Source organism: Leucopleurus acutus (assembly GCF_964270905.1).
Source record: "Leucopleurus acutus genome assembly, chromosome: 10".
Classification (NCBI taxonomy): domain Eukaryota; kingdom Metazoa; phylum Chordata; class Mammalia; order Artiodactyla; family Delphinidae; genus Leucopleurus; species Leucopleurus acutus.
Window position 1 is genome coordinate 39,372,670 of NC_139153.1, and position 19,302 is coordinate 39,391,971.

The following is a 19,302-nucleotide window of genomic DNA, read 5'->3' on the forward strand; positions in this document are numbered from 1 at the left end:
TGTGGCCAAAATAAAAAAAATAAAAAGAATAGTTAGCTGGGATGAGTGCTTGTGAACTGAGGGGTCCTCAGCAAGTGCAGTCCTGGGGGGAGCTAGAGCTGTAACCAGACAGCCAGTGCCCGAGATCTACCAGGTCCTATTCTGGGAGCTAATACACAGTGCCCAAAAATCACCTGGGTGCTTGTTAAAAGTTATGTCCATGGCCCCCCTCCAGAGATGCTGATGTGGATAGCCTGGGGATTTAGGGTCCTATTCAATGTCCTACAGCTGAACCCATGAGGAGAGACTTCCTGCTCCAACTCTCCCCTTTCCTGTAAAGGGTCAGTGTGGCCTGGGCCACACTCTCTGGTTAGGCTCTGGAATGGGAATCCAGGGCTTTCCAAACTGACTCCAACTTCTTCCCCTCTGGGTACCTGGTGACTCACCCCTCCTTGCCCACTGTTTTTTTTTTTTTTTCTTCTTCTTCAGTTTATGCCTTAGGCTGCAAGAGAAAGGAAATTCTGAGATCCCCATTGTGGCTGACACTGGCTGGTGAATACTCCTCCTCAGACTTGAAGCTGCATGCCTCCTTTAACTGTCCTTTTCAACTCTCTCTTTTTCTGGGAACACTCAGACTAAAGCCGGTTAACACTTCATATTCCTCCCCAAGAAACTGGACATCTTCCCCCAAAACACACACACATTCTTTCTCATTCAACCATGCAACTGCTACTGGCTCTGACCTGCACCCACTCCACCCCACTGTGAATCAGCAGCTCAAATTAACAAGTAAAAGTGAAGGAATCCCAGTCAACCTGCCTGAGGTCCTGGCCTTTGGTAGCAGTGCCTCCGGGACACTGCCTGATCTGGGAGTAACAGCAGCAGTTAGGCCACAGGTCTTCTGAGAAGAGGATGGGTCGTGCTGTTACTCAGTAGGTTCAGAAGCCACCATTTTAGCAGTTCTTCCAGAAATGCTGGTTTAAAATTTTTTTTTAAACATTAAATCTGATAAAATATGTATATGTATATTAAATCACAATGTACACACTAAAATTTATTTGTCAACTATACCTCAACAAAGCTGAAAAAAAATCTGATAAAATTCATTTGGTCAGGCACTTATTGCACAATTAGTTCTTTATCACATGACTTCCTCATTCTGTCTCGATGTAGTTCCACAAACAACATTTAAAATAAGCTTATTTTCAGTGAGGCATTCCTGGCCTGATCAGCCTTTTCTCATAAGTTTTAACTTTGGGGTAATATTGAGTAAAAAATACTTGCTAAAGCTTTCCACAAGAGAAATAAATCCATCCACAGCATGGATTTATTTTTTTAATTTTTTTGCTGTACGCGGGCCTCTCACTGTTGTGGCCTCTCCCGTTGCGGAGCACAGGCTCCAGACGCGCAGGCTCAGCGGCCATGGCTCACGGGCCCAGCCGCTCCGCGGCATATGGGATCTTCCCAGACCGGGGCACGAACCCGTGTACCCCTGCATCGGCAGGCGGACTCTCAACCACTGTGCCACCAGGGAAGCCCCACAGCATGGATTTTTAAAGAATGGGCAGGGATCCCTGTCAGAGTACTCTGAATTTGGCAGGTTTTTGTTATTACAATCACCAAATAGGCTAGATGAGCATGCTTTCATAGAGGTGTGACACACCTGGGCTGGCACTAAAATAAAGCCCAGCTGGAGATGGTCAATAAGTTACTGGGCATCAGGCACTGCTGGATTGGGAAGCAGGAGCTCAGATGAGAGAAGTTCTTGCCCAAGGAGTGAGGGCTCATGGGCACTGGCCCTGTGGGTAACAGAGAAGCCAACTTGAGATCTGACATCCTTCAGCTTTGACCTACCCAAGAACTCAAATCCAGACTTGTCACGTGAAAAAACAAAAATAAAATCACTAACTAGGTGGGCCACTTGCTGGTGGGTATTCTGTTAGTTGCATCCAGAAGCATTGAAACTGACAGGACATGACAGTGATGTGCTGGGCAGAGGCCCAGTAGCCCTTCTATCATTCATCCTGCAGACAGAAACCCCACTCCCAGCACCCCTCCCAGGTCCAGTGTAGCAGTGGCCAGCAAGGCCAAGGTAGGAGACCACAGAACAGGCTCACTTAATCCAAATGCCCAGAGTTGGGGCAGTATCCAGGGGCAGGGGCAGCCCACCTTGGGTGGTGTCCTACAGTCCTGCAGGCTACCTGACTCCACAGGGAGGCGAGTGGAGGGAATCTGAGCCTCCCTGCAGAAGAAGCACCTATTACCCCAGCCTCCTCTGTCCCCAGCACGTGGCTATACCTGTGTACATGTGTGTGAATCTAAAGAAGCCCTGGTCCCCTCAGGATTCCTTGGCAGACTCATCATGCATCCTCAAAGGTCAGGGGGGATGTTAAGCGTACTGTTTTGTTTTTTTGGGGGGGCCTCACCGCTGCGCAGCATGTGAGATCTTAGTTCCCCGACTAAGGATCGAACCCGCACCCCCTGCACTGGAAGTGCAGAGTCTTAACTACTGGACCACCAGGGAAATCCCTCCCTTTTTTTTTTGTCTTTAATTTTTTTTCATCTTTTTTTTTTTCATCTTTAATGTTAAGCATACCTCTGCTTCCTACACCAGTTGCTTATGTTTCCTTCCTAGCAAAGTGTCTACAGCATCACCCTCCATGTTCCTCTAGCACTTTTATCACACAACACACTATAATTACATGTGAAAACATCTTCCCCAACCTCACTGGCTGGGAACCCCTGGACGGTAGGGACTGTGAGGACATAACAGATTATCAGTCAAATGAAAAAAATGACTACTCTCTGGATAATTCTTTCATTCATTCACCCAAGAAATGCTTATGGAGAATTTGCTCTGTGCAAAGGGAAAATGACACATACAATTAATATCTAAATGCTTATTTAAGGTTAAGACATTGATGGTAACAGAATTAGAGCAGGAAGAGGAGACATGACCACACATGGGCCCAGGACACAACACCTTCCCCACCCTATCAGGGCTAGCTACCGACAGTGGCATAACCAGAATGGAATATCCAACATGGGAAAAATGATCCCACGTCCTTTCTGTGAGATTCATTCAGTTTTTTGCCTCTGTCACCTTCCCCAGTAACCCAACGCTTATGTAACAGAGGTGAAAGTGTCACTGATAAGACATTTAATTCTTCTAAAATGTACCTCTAGAGGCTTTTACTTTTTCACAGTCCCCTGGGCAAGGTAAGGAAGCACAGGCAAGAAGGAAAAAAAAGTATTTCTCTCCTGATGCCACCTCTAATCAAAAGGTGCCCAAGGGACTTCCCTGGTGGTGCAGTGGTTAAGAATCCCCGTGCCAATGCAGGGGACACGGGTTCGATCCCTGGTCTGGGAAGATCCCACATGCCGCGGAGCAACTAAGCCTGAGGGCCAAAACTACTGAGCCCGCATGCCACAACTACTGAAGCCCGCACTCTCTAGGGTCCGTGTGCCACAACTACTGAGCCCACGTGCTGCAACTACTGAAGCCCACGCGCCTAGTGCCCATGCTCTGCAACAAGAGAAGGCACTGCAGTGAGAAGCCCACGCCCCGCAACGAAGAGTAGCCCCCGCTCACCGCAACTAGAGAAAGCCCACACGCAGCAACGAAGACCCAATGCAGCCGATAAAAAAAAAAAAAAAAAAGGTGCCCAGTATTTGTGAATACAGCCACATATGCTCTATGATTGCCGGCCAAGTGTGGACCAAGGGTGACTGGGGAGGGCCAACTCCAGGTAGGTTTAGAGCAAGCCATAGTACCAGCCAAGGCAAGAACTTTATGATTTGGAACCAAATAAAACTTAAAGTTCACACACCCAGACATTACAAACCCTCAATTAGATAGATCATCACAGTCCAAGATCGTAGTATGTAACCAATCAGCCAGACCTGTCGCCTCCAGCTCTCTTCCTGCTTTCCTTCCTGTTGTGCTCCAAGCTCCCTTGGCAACAGGTGAGTTGTTCAGTTCTGGGGTTTGGTTGCAGGGCCAAGAGAGGGGCCTACTAGGCCCATACCTCTCCCTAGGGGAAATGGCCCAACAGAGATCACAGTCCTGGGGCCAGGGTGTCTCCTGAGTTGAATCACTCAACTCCTTTCCTCCCAAATCCGCGGGTCACTCTCACAACACCAGGAACACACAGGCAGATGTTCATTGTTTCTAGTTCTCAGTTTTTAATATATAATCAAACTCACTAAGAAAGTTTTAAAACTGGAAATAATGGCGATCTGATTATGAAGTTTCACATTATTCCTTGCATTTTAACTACTGGCACTTGATAATTTTAATATAAATTTTTAGGGACTACCCATAATTAGTGTACTATTTTTACAGCTATTTAATAGCACTGAAGAGATCCAGGCTTAAAAAGATTTTCCAAAGTTTTCATTTTTATAATTAGGTTTTGTCCCTCTTTCTAGTGGTGCTGACAACCTGTCCTACTTCCTTAAGACTCTGACCCATGCCATAAATGGTATAGGAGAAACTGCTAAAAAAAGAAGAGGCAAGCAGACATTGTAATGTAGGTTCTGAAGTCATGTCAGTAACCCAACTTTCTTCTTCCATAAATAGAACTAAAGGCAGTGTTTCTCATTTGATAACATTTTTAACAATTTCAAAGAACTTTCACAGGAGGGCACTTGGGGTGTCAGGGTTGGCTCCCCAGATGTAGAATTATCACGTGATGGTAACTCTTATCTACAGGGGATTAACTGCTATGTGGTTATTCAAGGCAGTTTTAATTCCAAATTACATTCCCCTGCTATCTACCCAACTGCCAAAAGGCCTCTGTTACCAGATGGTGTGTGATAGATGTCCTAGGAGTGCAAATTAATTTCAATTAGCCAAAACCCAACATAAAAATAGTAAATCTGTTCAAATGACCTACCACAGCTTCACCAGGCCAGCTCTCTCTTCCACCCCCAACACTGAACATGGCTCATCTGTTTCTCCTCTCCTGCCTCATAGGCACCTTTCCAAAGGTTCCTAGTAGGTCTCTGGGCTGCACCACTGTAGGCATAAAGCACCCTCAGCTATTTCTCTCTGCTCTTCAACCTCCTACAATATCTGTGCGTCATTTAAGGCAGGACATATGGTCCCTCCGGCCTCCCTTCTAGCTTTAGCTCTCAGGTCCTTTCAGTCTGTGCCCAGCTCAACTGGCCTAATCTTCACTCTTTAATCCTTTCTTGCTTGCTCCAGAAATTCTCTTTGACGCCTCTAGTCTCCTCTCCTTTAACATGCACCGTCATTTCTATGCTTACTTCAAGCTCACACTTGGGACTTCCCTGGTGGCGCAGTGGTTAAGAATCAGCCTGCCAATGCAGGGTACATGGGTTCGAGCCCTGGTCCGGGAAGATCCCACATGCCGCAGAGCAACTAAGTCCGTGGGCCACAGCTACTGAGCCTGTGTGCCACAACTACTGAAGCTCACGTGGCTAGAGCCTGTGCTCTGCAACAAGAGAAGCCCGTGCACCTCAACGAAGAGTAGCCCCCGCTCTCCGCAACTAGAGAATGCCTGCACACAGCAATGAAGACCCAACGTAGACCAAAAAAAAAAAAGAAATCACACTCAAAAGGTACTTAAGTCAAAGGCTCCCTTTCACAGCTCTGGGTCTAGTCTTTGGTTCATAGCCTGTAACGGTGCTTATCACGCAATTCTTGGCACTGGGGCTATTTGTGGAAGATCCCCTCTCCTCTATTAGATCGTATAAAGGCAGGCACTGGGTCTTATTTTTCTCTGAGGGTGGGAACTGGTAGACTCACCTAAGCCAGCTGCCTGGTCTCCTCCTTGCTCTGGGTGTACTTCCCCCTCCAGGAGGAGGGCTGTGTTTTTTGTATGCAAGGTCGAGTGGGAAACATACGGTGTTGAGGACACTATATCTTGCTGTAGCAACAAATTAGCAGCCTGGACATCTAATGTGGAGAATACACCTAGTCCTCTCCTCCCACCCCCGTTGCTATGGCCCCTCTGTGGCTGCCTGCCTCCCTGACAAAGTAAGCAGCTAGCTCAGTGGAGGGCTTGTGGAATTCAGCCTGGGCCAGGTGATCTGGCGTCCAGACGGACACTATTGCTAATGACTAGGCCACACCGTCGAGTCCCGGTCCCAAAGCGCTGGTGCACCTGGCACTCTCCAAAATCTCTGTAGGGTCTCCCGTACAGGGACCTGGAGCCCACGTTTGGGCAGCTAAAGACTTGCCTAAGGTCTCTGCTGAAAGTGGACTGGCTGGAGTGAAAACAAGAAAATCTAGTTCCAGGGCTTCTCGCACCTGGCGCTGCGTTTATTTAAGACCAGGATAACACCGCTGGCCGGAAGCGGGTGCCGGAAGGGTCGTGGGGCCTGCGGTCTGACTCCTTGAGATCACCGGGTTGGACAGGGAAAGGGGTGCCGGACGGCCACCAGGCGGCGAGACCTGCCAGGCGGAGGAAGCGCCGACTTCATCTCCGCACGGCCTCCCTTCCGGCCCCCCCTCCCGGCTCCACCGCGCACTGGCGGGAGAGGGGCGGCGCGTCGTGGGTGTTGGAAAGACAGAGGCTGTCAGGCGCTGCGGGCCGCGGCGAAGGGAGGGGCTTGGGCGCGCGCACATACGCGTGTGCGTGCGTGCGTGCGTGCGTGGGCGCGGACCACAGCACGCTGTGCGCGAGGCGGATGTCCGGGCCGGTAGGGCCGGAGACACGGACGAGATGGCGGAAGGCGGGGGTTGTTGTGAGCGACCGGATGCGGAGACCCAGAAATCCGAGCTCGGGGCCTTAATGAGGACCACGCTCCAACGAGGGGCGCAGTGGTGAGCGCTGGGCCCGCCTTTCCGCCCCACAGGGTCAGGGGCCGGCGCTCGGACGCTCAGGTCCGGCCCCTCTTTCCCGGCTTGGGCAGGCACCAGGCGGGGGCGATGTTAGTGACCCTGAGAGAGTGGTTTGAACCCCGCCCCGCCCTCTAGGGGAGGGAGCCCTAGATTACCTCTGGGAAAGCGTGGGTGGAGCTGAGGGTCGTCCCGGTCCATTCGGAGCCCCACGGGGCGGATCCGGCGGAGGCTAGGGCTACGGGATGGACAGAAGCGGAATGCTCACGGGGATCTTCAGGTTGAGGAGAGGTCTTTACCTTTGAGGACTCGCTTTGTGACTTTGGGCGAAGGCGTCCACACCTCACAGACCCTGATTCCTTACTATTAAAACCAGGGTAGCGATATTTGGCGCCCCTGCCTTCAGTTGGTTGAGGCGTAGATCCGAAGTAGATACTTGTAAACTGCCGAACGGACGTCAAGGTCAGAGGCTGAACAAATGTCTGAGAGCCGCAGGTTATTTTGGTAGCAGATGTCAAAAATAATTGTGGCGGCAGCATTTCAGAGTGGGAGAGGCAGGTAGCCTAGAGCCTAACTAAAAAGAGGATTAAAAGACCAGGATTTAGAAGAGCAAGTCTGAGTCAGGAAGTTTTTCTTAATAAATTGTCTAGTAGAAGGGATAGGACTTCCACCAGTGAAGAGATTCCTGGGTGGTATTATTGTGTGGGAGCAGAAAACTGGGGCTTGTCTTTGCATTGAATATGACTGATCAACCCTCTTTAGGAAACTATGGTAGTGGTCATAATGCCCCTTATAGTGACAGAGGAATTGAGCAGGAAAGAGAAGCATTGAGATTAGGAAGAATTCAGTCTTTACAGTGTTCTTGAGCTAGCCAGGCTGTGAAAGGCAGGGCAGGCAGAAGTACTTTTAGATGATATCCTGAGTAGTGGTGGCACATGAAAAATACTCAGCAGAAGCAGAGAAGTTTCACATAGACTAAAATCACACATTAAAAGTGTTTGGAGGGGAAAGAGCATTTTAGAGATTTGGATATACTTATGGATCCTTGTGGCCTTGGGGAAGCTGCCTGATCTCTGAAGTGTGTTGGTTGTAAAATTTGAAGGACTCACCAATATAATTGTTGTGCTTTGTTCCCCTACAGAGGTTTTCCCCATCTTCTGTCTTAATTGTAAAACAGCATGGTGATACTTCTAAAATATAACCAGATCAACTTAATGCTTTTTTGACAAGATAAACACACCAAGACAATATTATATGTATATATGCATGTGTATATATGTGTACATGTATGTGTGTCTGTGTATACACACACACACACACACATATATATGTACACACGCAAACACATTTTTTGATATCTTGTTTGGTCCTCAGAGGAAAACTGAAGTGTGTGATGTTATTACCTCATTTTTAGAAAGAAAATTGTTTTACTGCTCTTCATATCAAGCAAAGCGCTGTATCCAAACTGTCTGCCTGGACAAGGACCTCTACAAAGATCATTATGAAATTAATGACATGGTCATTAGCAAACAAGGTTTTCCCCATAGAAAGAATTTCTTTAAACAAGCATTTTGAAGCCAGTCATTTCCTTCCTTTCATTTATGGATTCTTTCAACAATCATTTCACTTAATGGATGCCTGCCTTGGGCCAGGCTCACTGTGCCATGCAGGGCCTGGTCCTGCTCCTGCTCTTCAAAGTGTGTTTTTCAGTGGGGGTTGCTTGCTCCCCAAGTGGAAGGACCATACAAAAATTGAGGGAGCAGCTGCAGGAACTTACAAGCTCAGCTTGCCTGGTATGGTAAATTTTTGTCTGTCTCTAGGTATCTTATTGACAGCCGGTGGTTCAAGCAGTGGAAGAAGTATGTGGGCTTCGACAGCTGGGATATGTACAGTGTGGGTGAACATAATCTGTTTCCTGGCCCGATAGATAACTCCGGACTCTTTTCAGGTGCAGTATCCTGTTGCTTATCTAACTGAAATGTCCACCTGGGTAGTGGCCTGAGGTCATGTTTAGCTGTAACATGGATATCTTGAACCTGACTTTGCTACTGTGAGGGGATAGAAACAAGTCTCCTTGACTTGTGTCTATAGCAGAAGTCTATGCAGACCCTCATGGAGAAGTTAAGCTGCTTTTTTTCCCTAAATTAACTACTCTTGGTAAGAGTGTGCCTCTAGCATTTTAAATTTCTGTCTGCCTGTCTCTTTCTCTTTTTTTCAAATTAGTTCTGCTAGAGATTTCAGATTTTAGATTAGTGTATTGAATGGAAAGAAATAGGATATCTTTTTTTTTTTTTTTGCGGTACGCAGGCCTCTCACTGTTACGGCCTCTCCCGTTGCAGAGCACAGGCTCCGGACCCGCAGGCTCAGCGGCCATGGCTCACAGGCCCAGCCGCTCTGCGGCATGTGGGATCTTCCCGGACCGGGGCACGAACCCATGTCCCCTGCATCGGCAGGCGGACTCTCAACCACTGCGCCACCAGGGAAGCCCTAGGATATCATTTTGAAACGGCATCTGGAATCTGAAATTTGGGAACCAGAATTTTCTGTATTACTTTTGCAGTGAAGTAAATTGTAGACCTGTCAACATTCATCAAGCATTCCTGTGATGGCCGTGCTTGTCATAGAAGTAGTATAAGGGGAGGTGGAAGGTTAGTAGAGTTATGATCACAGTCAGCTCCCAATGGAAGAAGTGACTGAAAAAGTGATGTATGACAAACCTGAGCTTGGCTTGCACCTTTAGATGCACAGAAATGGCAATTGGCCTTTCCTAGGCTTTGTTCTGCCTGGCTTTAGACTCCCTTGCAACCACGACAGAGGTGATCTGTTGCCTGGGCCCACAATCAGGGCAGAAGGAAGGCAGACAGTGCATGAGGCTTTTGAGGCTTGATTCAAGTACATAACACTACCTGAGTGTTTTTAAAAATGATCAGTGCTTCAGCATGTACCTTGTTTTAGGGGAGGTCTGAATGACAGTAATGTCATAGGCTTTGTTTATTGATGTAAGTCAGATGGGGCAGTATACCATGAAGTTACCCCAAAGGATCATTGCATTGTGTTTGCATTTTGTCCTTTTCCCTCTTTTTTTTTGAAAAGGAGAATTCTTAAGGCTTTTAATAGTATTGGTGACGAGAATGCTAGAGCTGGAGGGACCCTCTGAAGTAATTTTGCCTGACCTTCAGCTAAGGACAAGCATTCCTTCTGCGGTCTTCCAATTTGATGTCACCTGGCTTAGGCTCAAAACATTTGTTGTGTGCTTGGGAAGTGAGAAGTACATTCTGTTCAGACCCTGGAACATTGACAGTGTGGGAGTGGTCTATCTCTGGCCAGTGAGGGCCACCCTCTTAGTTCTTGGGCTCTCCAGTCACCTGCCAGTCCCAGTCTGGCTGCCTTCCGCCTAGGGTCATGGGAATGACCTAGAAGGGGCTCTTGAACTTGTAGGAAGGAGGGGGAAGGGCAACTTGCTAATGTTGTCTGCAGAGCACCCCTCTCTTGTTTCCATTTGTGTCCCTGCTGTATATCTGGAGTCCCAATGCTTAGACCAAACTGTGCTCTCCTTTTTTGCCTTTATTTGCCTCTGTTGGAGAAATTTGCAGAGTCCAAATCCTTTTTGTAAAACTCATGTGTGATTTTTAGCATGCTGCCCTTGGACTGATCCAGTTTTAAGTGAAAATAGTGAACTGCATTGAAAATTCCAGTTAAGTTCCTGTGTTTGCCCTATAGTGTCATAAGAATGACATTTTGAGAAAATTGTCACTGAGCCCCAGAGGAGAAAGCCTTGTAAGAATTGATGTACTTGGGGTTGATGATGCTAAAAGCTCTCGGTTCCTTTCCCACATTTAAAGGTTTCTGGCTGCTGCGTGGCCAGATCTGCATAGTGCTTAGTGTTAGAAATGAAGGTGTATGTCTCCAAGTAAGACAAGTGAATAACCTTTATGAGTTTTAATTTGCAAATCAGAGAAAACCTTGGAGTTTAGGTGTCAGTTTTTTTCAGAAGCTCTTGTTTCAAGTAGACTGATAAGTACTAGCCCTGTGCCATCCTTCTGTTGCTAAATAGAAAAGGGGTGGTCGGTCAGTATTAATCATGCCAGAGCTGCTGTGGAATGTGGTTGGCTCATCAGTGAGAAGGAGCCACTTTTTTTTTTTCTTTTAAATTATGGTAAAATACACATAAAATTTACCATCTGCATATTTTTAAGTGTTCAATAGTGTAAAGTATATTCACATTGTTGCACAACCCATCTCCAGAACTTTTTTATCTCACAAAACTGAAACTCCATACTCATTAAATAGTATTTCCAATCTCCTTTCCCCCCAAGCCCCTGGCAACCACCATTCTACTTTCTGTCTCTTGAGTCTGACTATTCTAGGTACCTAATGTAAGTGGAATCATACAGTGTTTGTTTTTCTGTGACTGGCTTATTTCATTTAGCATAAAGTCCACAAGGTTTATCCATGTTAACGGCATGTCAGAATTTCTTTTTTTTAAAGGCTGAATGATATCCCACTGTGTGTATATACCACATTTTGTTTTTCCGTTCATCCTTCTCACCTTGGTATTCCTGTTCTCCAAGCCTGTTTAGTTCCTTTCCTTTTTCCTTGGAAATGAAAAAGGCAGAGATGGATCAGATCTGAAACTCACCCTGAGGAAGGGCAGAAGACCTCATGGGGTAGGGTGTAAACTGGTGGGAGAGGTGATAGGAAGCCCTGGTCACCTTGTGCATGCCATTTTTGGTTTTTTGTTTTGTTTTGTTGTTTTTTTGTTTGTTTTTGTTTTTAACATTGTCTGCCTTGAATTACAGATGAGTTGCACCATTGTGGGTACTTTTTGCTTCCCTGGCTTCATGGCTTCATTTGTCTGGAGAACAGTGGCTTCCACTACTGCGGGAGTGGGTGTAGATGGGCACAGGCTTAGCAGGGAGGCTTCCGTGATGGGAGATGATTAGTCTTCCCTTGATCCAGTCCCTTGGTCCTCCATTGAGAGAGTATGTTTCAGACCATGGATGTCTTTTTCTGACTCACAGTCATGTTGCCTCCGTGTGGGGTGTAAGATGGATGCTTAACATGTTAAAGGTGTTCTCCCTCCACATGGCCGATGTCCAGCTGAGTTTTCACTTGGAGTGTTGAAAACTAAGAATGCTAAATGACTCTTGGTAAAATAAATTTAACTTCAATGATTTGTTTCTTTGCTTTCTTAGTAAATCTTTCAAAGGAAGATGATATCTGACCTTAATGCAGTTTCACTAAGCAGAATATTACATTAAATATTCATAGTAAACAATTTTAATTGTGGAATCTGGAAGCACTTTGAAAGTGTAAATTGGAGTTTTTCTCTTTTCTCTTTCCTTCTCCCTCCAACTATGGAAGAAATACAAGTTCCTCATAAAGTGTTCAGAAAGCATGCCTAAAGACTCCAGGTCTGGGGCTTCCCTGGTGGCGCAGTGGTTGAGAGTCCACCTGCCGATGCAGGGGCCGCGGGTTTGTGCCCTGGTCCGGGAGGATCCCACATGCTGCGGAGCGGCTGGGCCCGTGAGCCACGGCCGCTGAGCCTGCGCGTCCGGAGCCTGTGCTCCGCAACGGGAGAGGCCACAACAGTGAGAGGCCCGCGTACCACAAAAAAAAAAAAAAAAAAAAAAAACTCCAGGTCTGCTCTGTGTTATGGCCAGTGACAGAATTTTGGAATTTTGTACTTGTTCCCATAAATGCTTTTCATGTTTCTGAAAAGTACATAAGAATCATGTAAAACAAACATTTCTGGGGAGAAAAGCAGTGAGCTATGTGCTGTTTTCCTTTTTCAGATCCTGAGAGTCAGACCTTGAAAGAACATTTAATTGATGAATTGGACTATGTATTGGTCCCAGCTGAGGCCTGGAATAAGTTACTAAACTGGTATGGCTGTGTAGAAGGCCAGCAGCCCATTGTCAGAAAAGTGAGTACATGAATTGTTACACCTGCTGGTCAGTGTCTGTGAGTGCTCCCTGACACTGACTGGTGTTGATTTCCTGGGGTACTGGCCATACGTAAGAAGTTGAATGGAGGCCTCCAGAAATCACAGCTGCCCAGTGGCTTGGGATATGTCCAGCGGTGCAGTAAGAGCACATTCTGGAAGGTTCTGTGAGAGAAAGTTCACTTGGGGTCATATGGATATACAGTAATGTACTGCTTCTTGTTTAACTTAACCTTTCTGATATTGCTTTTCCCCCTGTGCTTTTTTGTTTGTTTGGTGTTTTTGTTTATTTTTGGCTGTGTTTGGTCTTCATTGCTGCGTGTGGGCTTTTCTCTAGTTGCGGTGAGCGGGGGCTACTCTTTGTTGAGGTGCGTGGGCTTCTCATTGTAGTGGCATCTCTGGTTGTGGAACACATGCTCTAGGCGTGTGGGCTTCAGTAGTTGTGGCTCGTGGGCTCAGTAGTTGTGGTGTACAGGCTTAGTTGCTCTGCGGCATGTGGGATCTTCCCGGACGAGGGATCGAACCTGTGTCCCCTGCATTGACAGGCAGATTCTTAACCACTGCCCCACCCGCGAAGTCCCTCCCCCTGTGCTTAAGAATCTCTGGTCACACTGTTGAGTACCTCGGAAAACAGGTGTTTTATATCCAAGAGAACAGTCTCTTGGAAGGCAGGCCCTGGGAGAGAAACCCAGATTGTTAGCCTCTCTGGTAGACAGGACTGGTGAGAATACCACCAGCCTGATTCCCACAGTTGTTTGCTTATCCCACTGGAGGGGGACATCACAGGAGTCCACATGACTGCTGATACGTAGGCATTGGGTAAATTTCTTACTCTGCCTGGTGTTTAGTTTCCCTTCTTAGCAGAGTAGGAAAAGGCTGCAGTCCTGAGGCCAAGCTTCTAAGAGTCGCTCTTCAGGGCCAGAACTACCTTCTTTCTCCACCTTGAAACCTGGGACTCCAAGAGGGGTTAGGTATCAAATGGTTAGGGGCATGCCAGCCTCCCACAGATGTCAGCACCTGCCCACAGTCCTGCCATGTGGCGAGCGTGCTGCCAAGGGCTTTAACTGTATTCTCTAGGCCTCTTAATTCCACAGACCCTGCAGGGGAAGCATCATGATACCCACTAAGAGATGAACAATGACTTTCCTGTTGTGCACAGTTGTTGCCAGCTCTGGTTCCATCCAGATGCTCTTGGTTGGTCCTAATGAGTGGAAATAAGGTTTTTAAACTAGGACAGATGCCAGTGGCTTTAAAAATCTGTACTTCTGATCCCTCTATCACTTAAGGAAACTGATTATCATGTGGATTGTGCCTTTTGCCACTGATGAGACATGTTGCTTCCAAGACTGCCCTGGTGTGGAACCACTGCTCCTTCACCCGTGCCTCTTGTTTACAGGTTGTAGAGCATGGCCTGTTTGTCAAGCACTGCAAGGTGGAGGTGTATTTGCTGGAATTGAAGCTTTGTGAGAACAGTGACCCCACCAATGTGCTGAGTTGCCATTTCAGCAAGTCAGACACCATCGGTGAGTAGCTGGGCTGGAGTTCCAGGTATCCAGTGAGAGTGCAGGGCATTGTGGCTAATGAGAGGGAAGCTGGGGCACCCTCTTCAGACTTGTTACCCAAATAATCTCGGGTTGTGGTTACCAGTCCTGACCTGGGAGCCTGCTCCCCAGGGCATTCTTGTGGACAGCTAAGCCTGGGAATCATATTGTATAAAACACTGGGCATGGTCTCTGCCCACTTAACATATGGTAAGAAGGATGAAGAAATGCAGATTCAGAGAGATTAATGTCACTTATTCAGAAATCTCAGTGAGAAAACGGCAGAGCTAGCATTTGAAACCAAATCTATCTTACCTCCAAAGGTAAGTTTTCTGACTTTTCCATGTTGCTTCTGTGCTAAAAATGGGGACCCACATCATTAAAGAATGGGAAGCATAGGGACAATTTTTGGTTGTATGAGTGTAAGAGGATGCCATGGAAGATGTTTGCCTTAGGAGTCACCAAGGGGCTAAGGTCGGTCAGAAGTTTTGATCCAGAGCATCCAGTGACCATCTGAAAAGGACGGAGGATGAGTATTAGCTTGCCATGGCTGTTGCTGGTCTTGCTTCTGGAGAAAGCCCTGAGTGATGTTTCTGCCTGTCCCCAGCAACCATTGAGAAGGAAATGCGGAAGTTGTTCAACATCCCTGCGGACCGTGAGACACGGCTGTGGAACAAATACATGAGCAACACCTACGAGCAGTTGAGCAAGCTAGACAACACTGTGCAGGATGCTGGGCTGTACCAGGGTCAGGTAGGAGGGCCCAAGCCATGCCCCAGCAGACAGCTCTGCCCAGGGTGTGTGGACAGGTATCTTTTGGTTCTGAGCATGTCAACAGTGAGATGGTTTGCACATTCCTAATATGGTTTCCCCTTTCACTCAGGTGCTAGTAATTGAGCCCCAAAACGAAGACGGCACGTGGCCAAGGCAGACCCTGCAGTCAAAGTAAGTGGACTTTTTCTCCCTGTAGCTGGGCACATGGGTGTAAGGGAGACACTATTTCCTAAGGCAGTTACTTGTACTAAGAAAATAAAATTCTAGTCTCTATGATAGAGCCGGCCCGGGAGGCTGCAACGGCAGTGGCGGCTGTGACTGGGCTGGTTTAGATGAAGATGAAGATGCACATGTCTGGGAGGATAATTGGGATGATGACAATGTAGAGGATGACTTCTCCAATCAGTTACGAGCTGAACTAGAGAAACTTGGTTATAAGATGGAGACATCATAGCATCCAGAAGTGCTGAAGCAACCTAAACTTGAACTGTTTACTAAATTCTAGAGCAGAGAACCCAGGGTGGGACACTTAAAAAATGTTTATTTCATTACCTCCTTGGATTTATTTTTGTTTTTGTAACACAAAAAAGTAAATGTTTTGATCTAAGAAAAAAAGAAAAAATTCTAAATCAGATGAAAACATTTTCAATTATGTATCCAGAGTCTATAATCCTGGCTTTTGGTAAGCAGCATGCTGGGCAGCCATCTCAGGGGAAGCTGTCAGGTGTGTGAACAAGGCAGTGAGCCTCTGCTTGTTGAGAATGAAAGGAGAAGAGAAGAGGCCAGGATCTGGGCCAGGATCTGCTCTGCCAAGAGGTGGCTTTGTCTCTGTCAAGGGCATTTATTTTCTCCACCTATAGTTAGAGGCTTTGATGGAAGAGAAGAGGGCTCAGGCATGGGGTCTTGCATGACTTAAAGGTAATAGTTTGATCCCATCCCACTCCTTACCCAGCGGCCTGTTTCTCATTGTTGTCCTCGTCATTCGCTGCAGGAATTACTCTGCTCCTTAACTGGGGCTCCAGGCACCTCTGTCTCAGGAGATGTTCATGTGTGGTGTGAAGTTAATGCATGTTCTGAGAAGGGGACAGAAGTGTTGAATTTTTCTTATGGTATAAGATGGGGGAATCGTGTCTGTGTTGCAGTAGTTAATGGGGACAGTGTTGGTCTTTGCTTTCTTCCCTCAGTCAGGCCCTGGACAGTGACTGTTTTGTAGTAATGGGCTCTTAGCTCTTTTGAAAATTATGAAAGCTCTGAGCTCTCTCTCAAGAAACATGCAGGAAGACGCAACATTTTGCCAATAATCTCAAGGGTTTTACAGACACCCTGAAGCCTAGCCATGGACTTCAGTTTAAGAAACTCTGGTCACCAGTTCTTGAGAAGATGACAAAATAGCTATGGTAGGCAGAATAATGATCATGTCCCTTCCCAGAGTCCATGTCCTAATCCCCAGAACCTGTAAATATGTTAGGTTACATGGCAGAAGGGACTTTGCTGATGTGATTAAGGATCTTGAGATGGGGAGATTATCCTAGATTATCTGGGTAGGCCCAGTATAATCATGAGGGTCCTTAAAAATGAAAGAGGGAAACAGGAGAGTCAGATGTGAGGGCAGAAGCAGAGTCAGAGTGGTGAAGTGTGAGAAAGACTCAACTGGCCATGAGCCAGGGAAGGTGGGCAGCCTCTAGAAGTCCCTAGAGCCCCCACCAAGGAACACAGCTCAGCCCACACCTTGATTTAGCTCAGTGAGAAGAATTTTGGACTTTGGACCTCCAAAACCGTAAGATAATAACTTTGTGTTGTTTAAGCCACTAAGTTTGTGGTAATTTGTTACAGCAGCCATAGGAAACAAATATACTAGCCCAGCCTGCTGACTCCCTTCTTGGAATGGAAATGCCACAGAACCAAGAGAAAATAACATAAAAACTGCGACAACCCCCTTGGGAGAAGGTGCTTGGATTCTAGTCTGTGAGGTAGGGTTGACAGCTTGGAGTGGAAGAGCCTGTGTGTACTGGCCAAGGGAGACTGTTTTCAGTTGTGCCTTTTTCTCTTCCTACTGATGCTTTTCCCCATCCCTTCCACACCCTCAGGCCTAAGAGATTCCAGTGAAGGGAAACAGCTTTTGGAAAAGAGGAGTGCCTCATTGAAATGCCCTGAAGGTTTGAGTCTCCTGGTAGAGAGTGTCCAATGGTGAATGAGCTCAGAGCAGAAGTCCTAAGTCACATTCGCCTCCCTACTCCCTCAGTAGTGCCGGACACTGTTCTAGATGCCAAGGATACAGCAATAAACAAAACAAAGTTTCTATCCTCAAGGAGCAGAAAATAGATAAATTAAAAAAATACATGTCTGAAGATTTACAAGTACTGTGGGAAAAAATCAGGGAAGAAAATAAGCAACTGCTAAGGCTTTGGGCATATTTAAACAGGCCGATGGGGAGGCCCCACTGAGGTACCATTTGAACATGGTCATGAAGGAGGCGAGGGAATCAGCAGTGAGTGTGGTGTGGAGAACAGCTTTGTGAGGCAGAGGTGACAGCAGATGGAGAAGTCCTGAGGCAGAGCAGGCCTGGTTGAAGGCCAGCAGGAGTTTGTTATGGCTGGTGCTTGGAGGGATGACAGGAGGGCTGAGGGGATAAGGCCCAAGAGATGCTGCGGCGGTTGGCCTGTGATCCTTGTGAGACTCTAGCTTCCATCTTTGCCTTTGTGAAGTGGGGAGCTCATTTGAGGGGTATGGTGAGTGAGGAGCGGGGTGATCTCACCTGGTGAATGGCTCACAGGGAGCCACAACGAGAAGCTGACAAGTATAGTCAGAATTAAAGGAAAGTGACAAATTGACATGTTGTGCTAGTTGGAGCAGAAGTCATATTCGCAGCTGCTTAGGAGGACGGAAGAAGCATAATGGAAATCCTAAAGAGAAAGAGCAAATGGGTACATGAAAGAGGAACAAGGAGATACCTACATGGAAACAGAGAATTCAGGGGCTGGGTTGAGTAGCAGAATGGATGTAGCTCAAGACTTGAGTGTAGAAGTCGGAAGGTCAGGTTGAAGAATTCTAGGGGATAAGGAGGTGGAAGATAATAGAAGAAAAGTGCTGTGGAGGATGGGAGTAGAAATGTCAGTGTCCAGATAATAGGAATCTCAGAAGCAGAGAGGAAATGATGGACAGGGGAAGAAAATGTTAGAAGAAATAATGACCAAGAGTTTCTCAGAAATCATGAAAGAGGATACATCTTTTTTTTTTTTTTGCGATATGCGGGCCTCTCACTGTTGTGGCCTCTCCCGTTGCGGAGCACAGGCTCCGGACGCGCCCGCTCAGCGGCCATGGCTCACGGGCCTAGCTGCTCCGCGGCATGTGGGATCTTCCCGGACCGGGGCACGAACCCGTGTCCCCTGCATCGGCAGGTGGACTCTCAACCACTGTGCCACCAGGGAAGCCCGAGGATGCATCTTAAATGTAAAGAATGCTAAACATGACAGAAAAAACAAAGCCCACACCAAGACACATTAGATTGAAATTTAACAACAAAGATGTAGGGAAAATGTCAAATCTTTTTGAAAGAGAAAGTCACAGTGAGAAGCAGATTAATATCAAACTTCCCAACAGCCACAATGGACCTAGGAGATACTTTTTCAGTATCAAAGTAAGAAAACTTTAAATATTTATTTAGGCTGTGCCAGGTCTTAGTTGTGACACATGGGATCTTTATTATTTATTTGTTTATTTAAATTTATTTATTTATTTTTGGCTGTGTTGGGTCTTCATTGCTGCATGCTAGTTGCGGCGACTGGAGGCTACTCTTCTTTGCTGTGTGCGGGCTTCTCACTGCAGTGGCCTCTAGTTGCAGAGGACGGGCTCTAGGGTGCGCTGGGTCCAGTAGTTGTGGCACACGGGCTCAGTTGCTCCACGGCATGTGGGATCTTCCCGGACCAGGGCTCAAACCCATATCTCCTGCATTGGCAGGTGGATTCTTAACCAGTGTGCCACCAGGGAAGCCCAAACACATAGGATCTTTAGTTGCAGCACGTGGCTCTTAGTTGTGGCACGCCGGCTCTTAGTTGCGGCACGTGTGCGGGATCTAGTTCCCCAGCCAGGGATCAGACCCGGGCCCCCTGCATTGGGAGTGTGGAGTCTTACTCACTGGACCACCAAGGAAGTCCCAAAGGAAGATAACTTTAAAACTAGAATTTTTTTTTTTTTTTTTTGAGGTACTCAGGCCTCTCACTGTTGTGGCCTCTCCTGTTGCAGAGCACAGGCTCTGG

At 47.1% G+C, this 19,302-nt stretch overlaps 1 protein-coding gene across 2 annotated transcripts in view; it reads left to right on the forward strand.

Annotated features, from left to right (window-relative positions):
- Window positions 1-6,661: 6,661 nt before the first annotated feature.
- Window positions 6,662-19,302, forward strand: part of USP4 (ubiquitin specific peptidase 4) — a 49,882-nt gene continuing 37,241 nt past the window's right edge. For both annotated transcript variants that reach the window (XM_082848259.1, XM_082848260.1), the window contains exons 1-6: window positions 6,662-6,772; window positions 8,608-8,735; window positions 12,583-12,713; window positions 14,128-14,254; window positions 14,880-15,025; window positions 15,156-15,217. In XM_082848259.1, coding sequence (XP_082704385.1) covers window positions 6,672-6,772; window positions 8,608-8,735; window positions 12,583-12,713; window positions 14,128-14,254; window positions 14,880-15,025; window positions 15,156-15,217 — 695 coding nt within the window. In that variant the 5' untranslated portion in view covers window positions 6,662-6,671. The remainder of the gene's footprint in view (window positions 6,773-8,607; window positions 8,736-12,582; window positions 12,714-14,127; window positions 14,255-14,879; window positions 15,026-15,155; window positions 15,218-19,302) is intronic.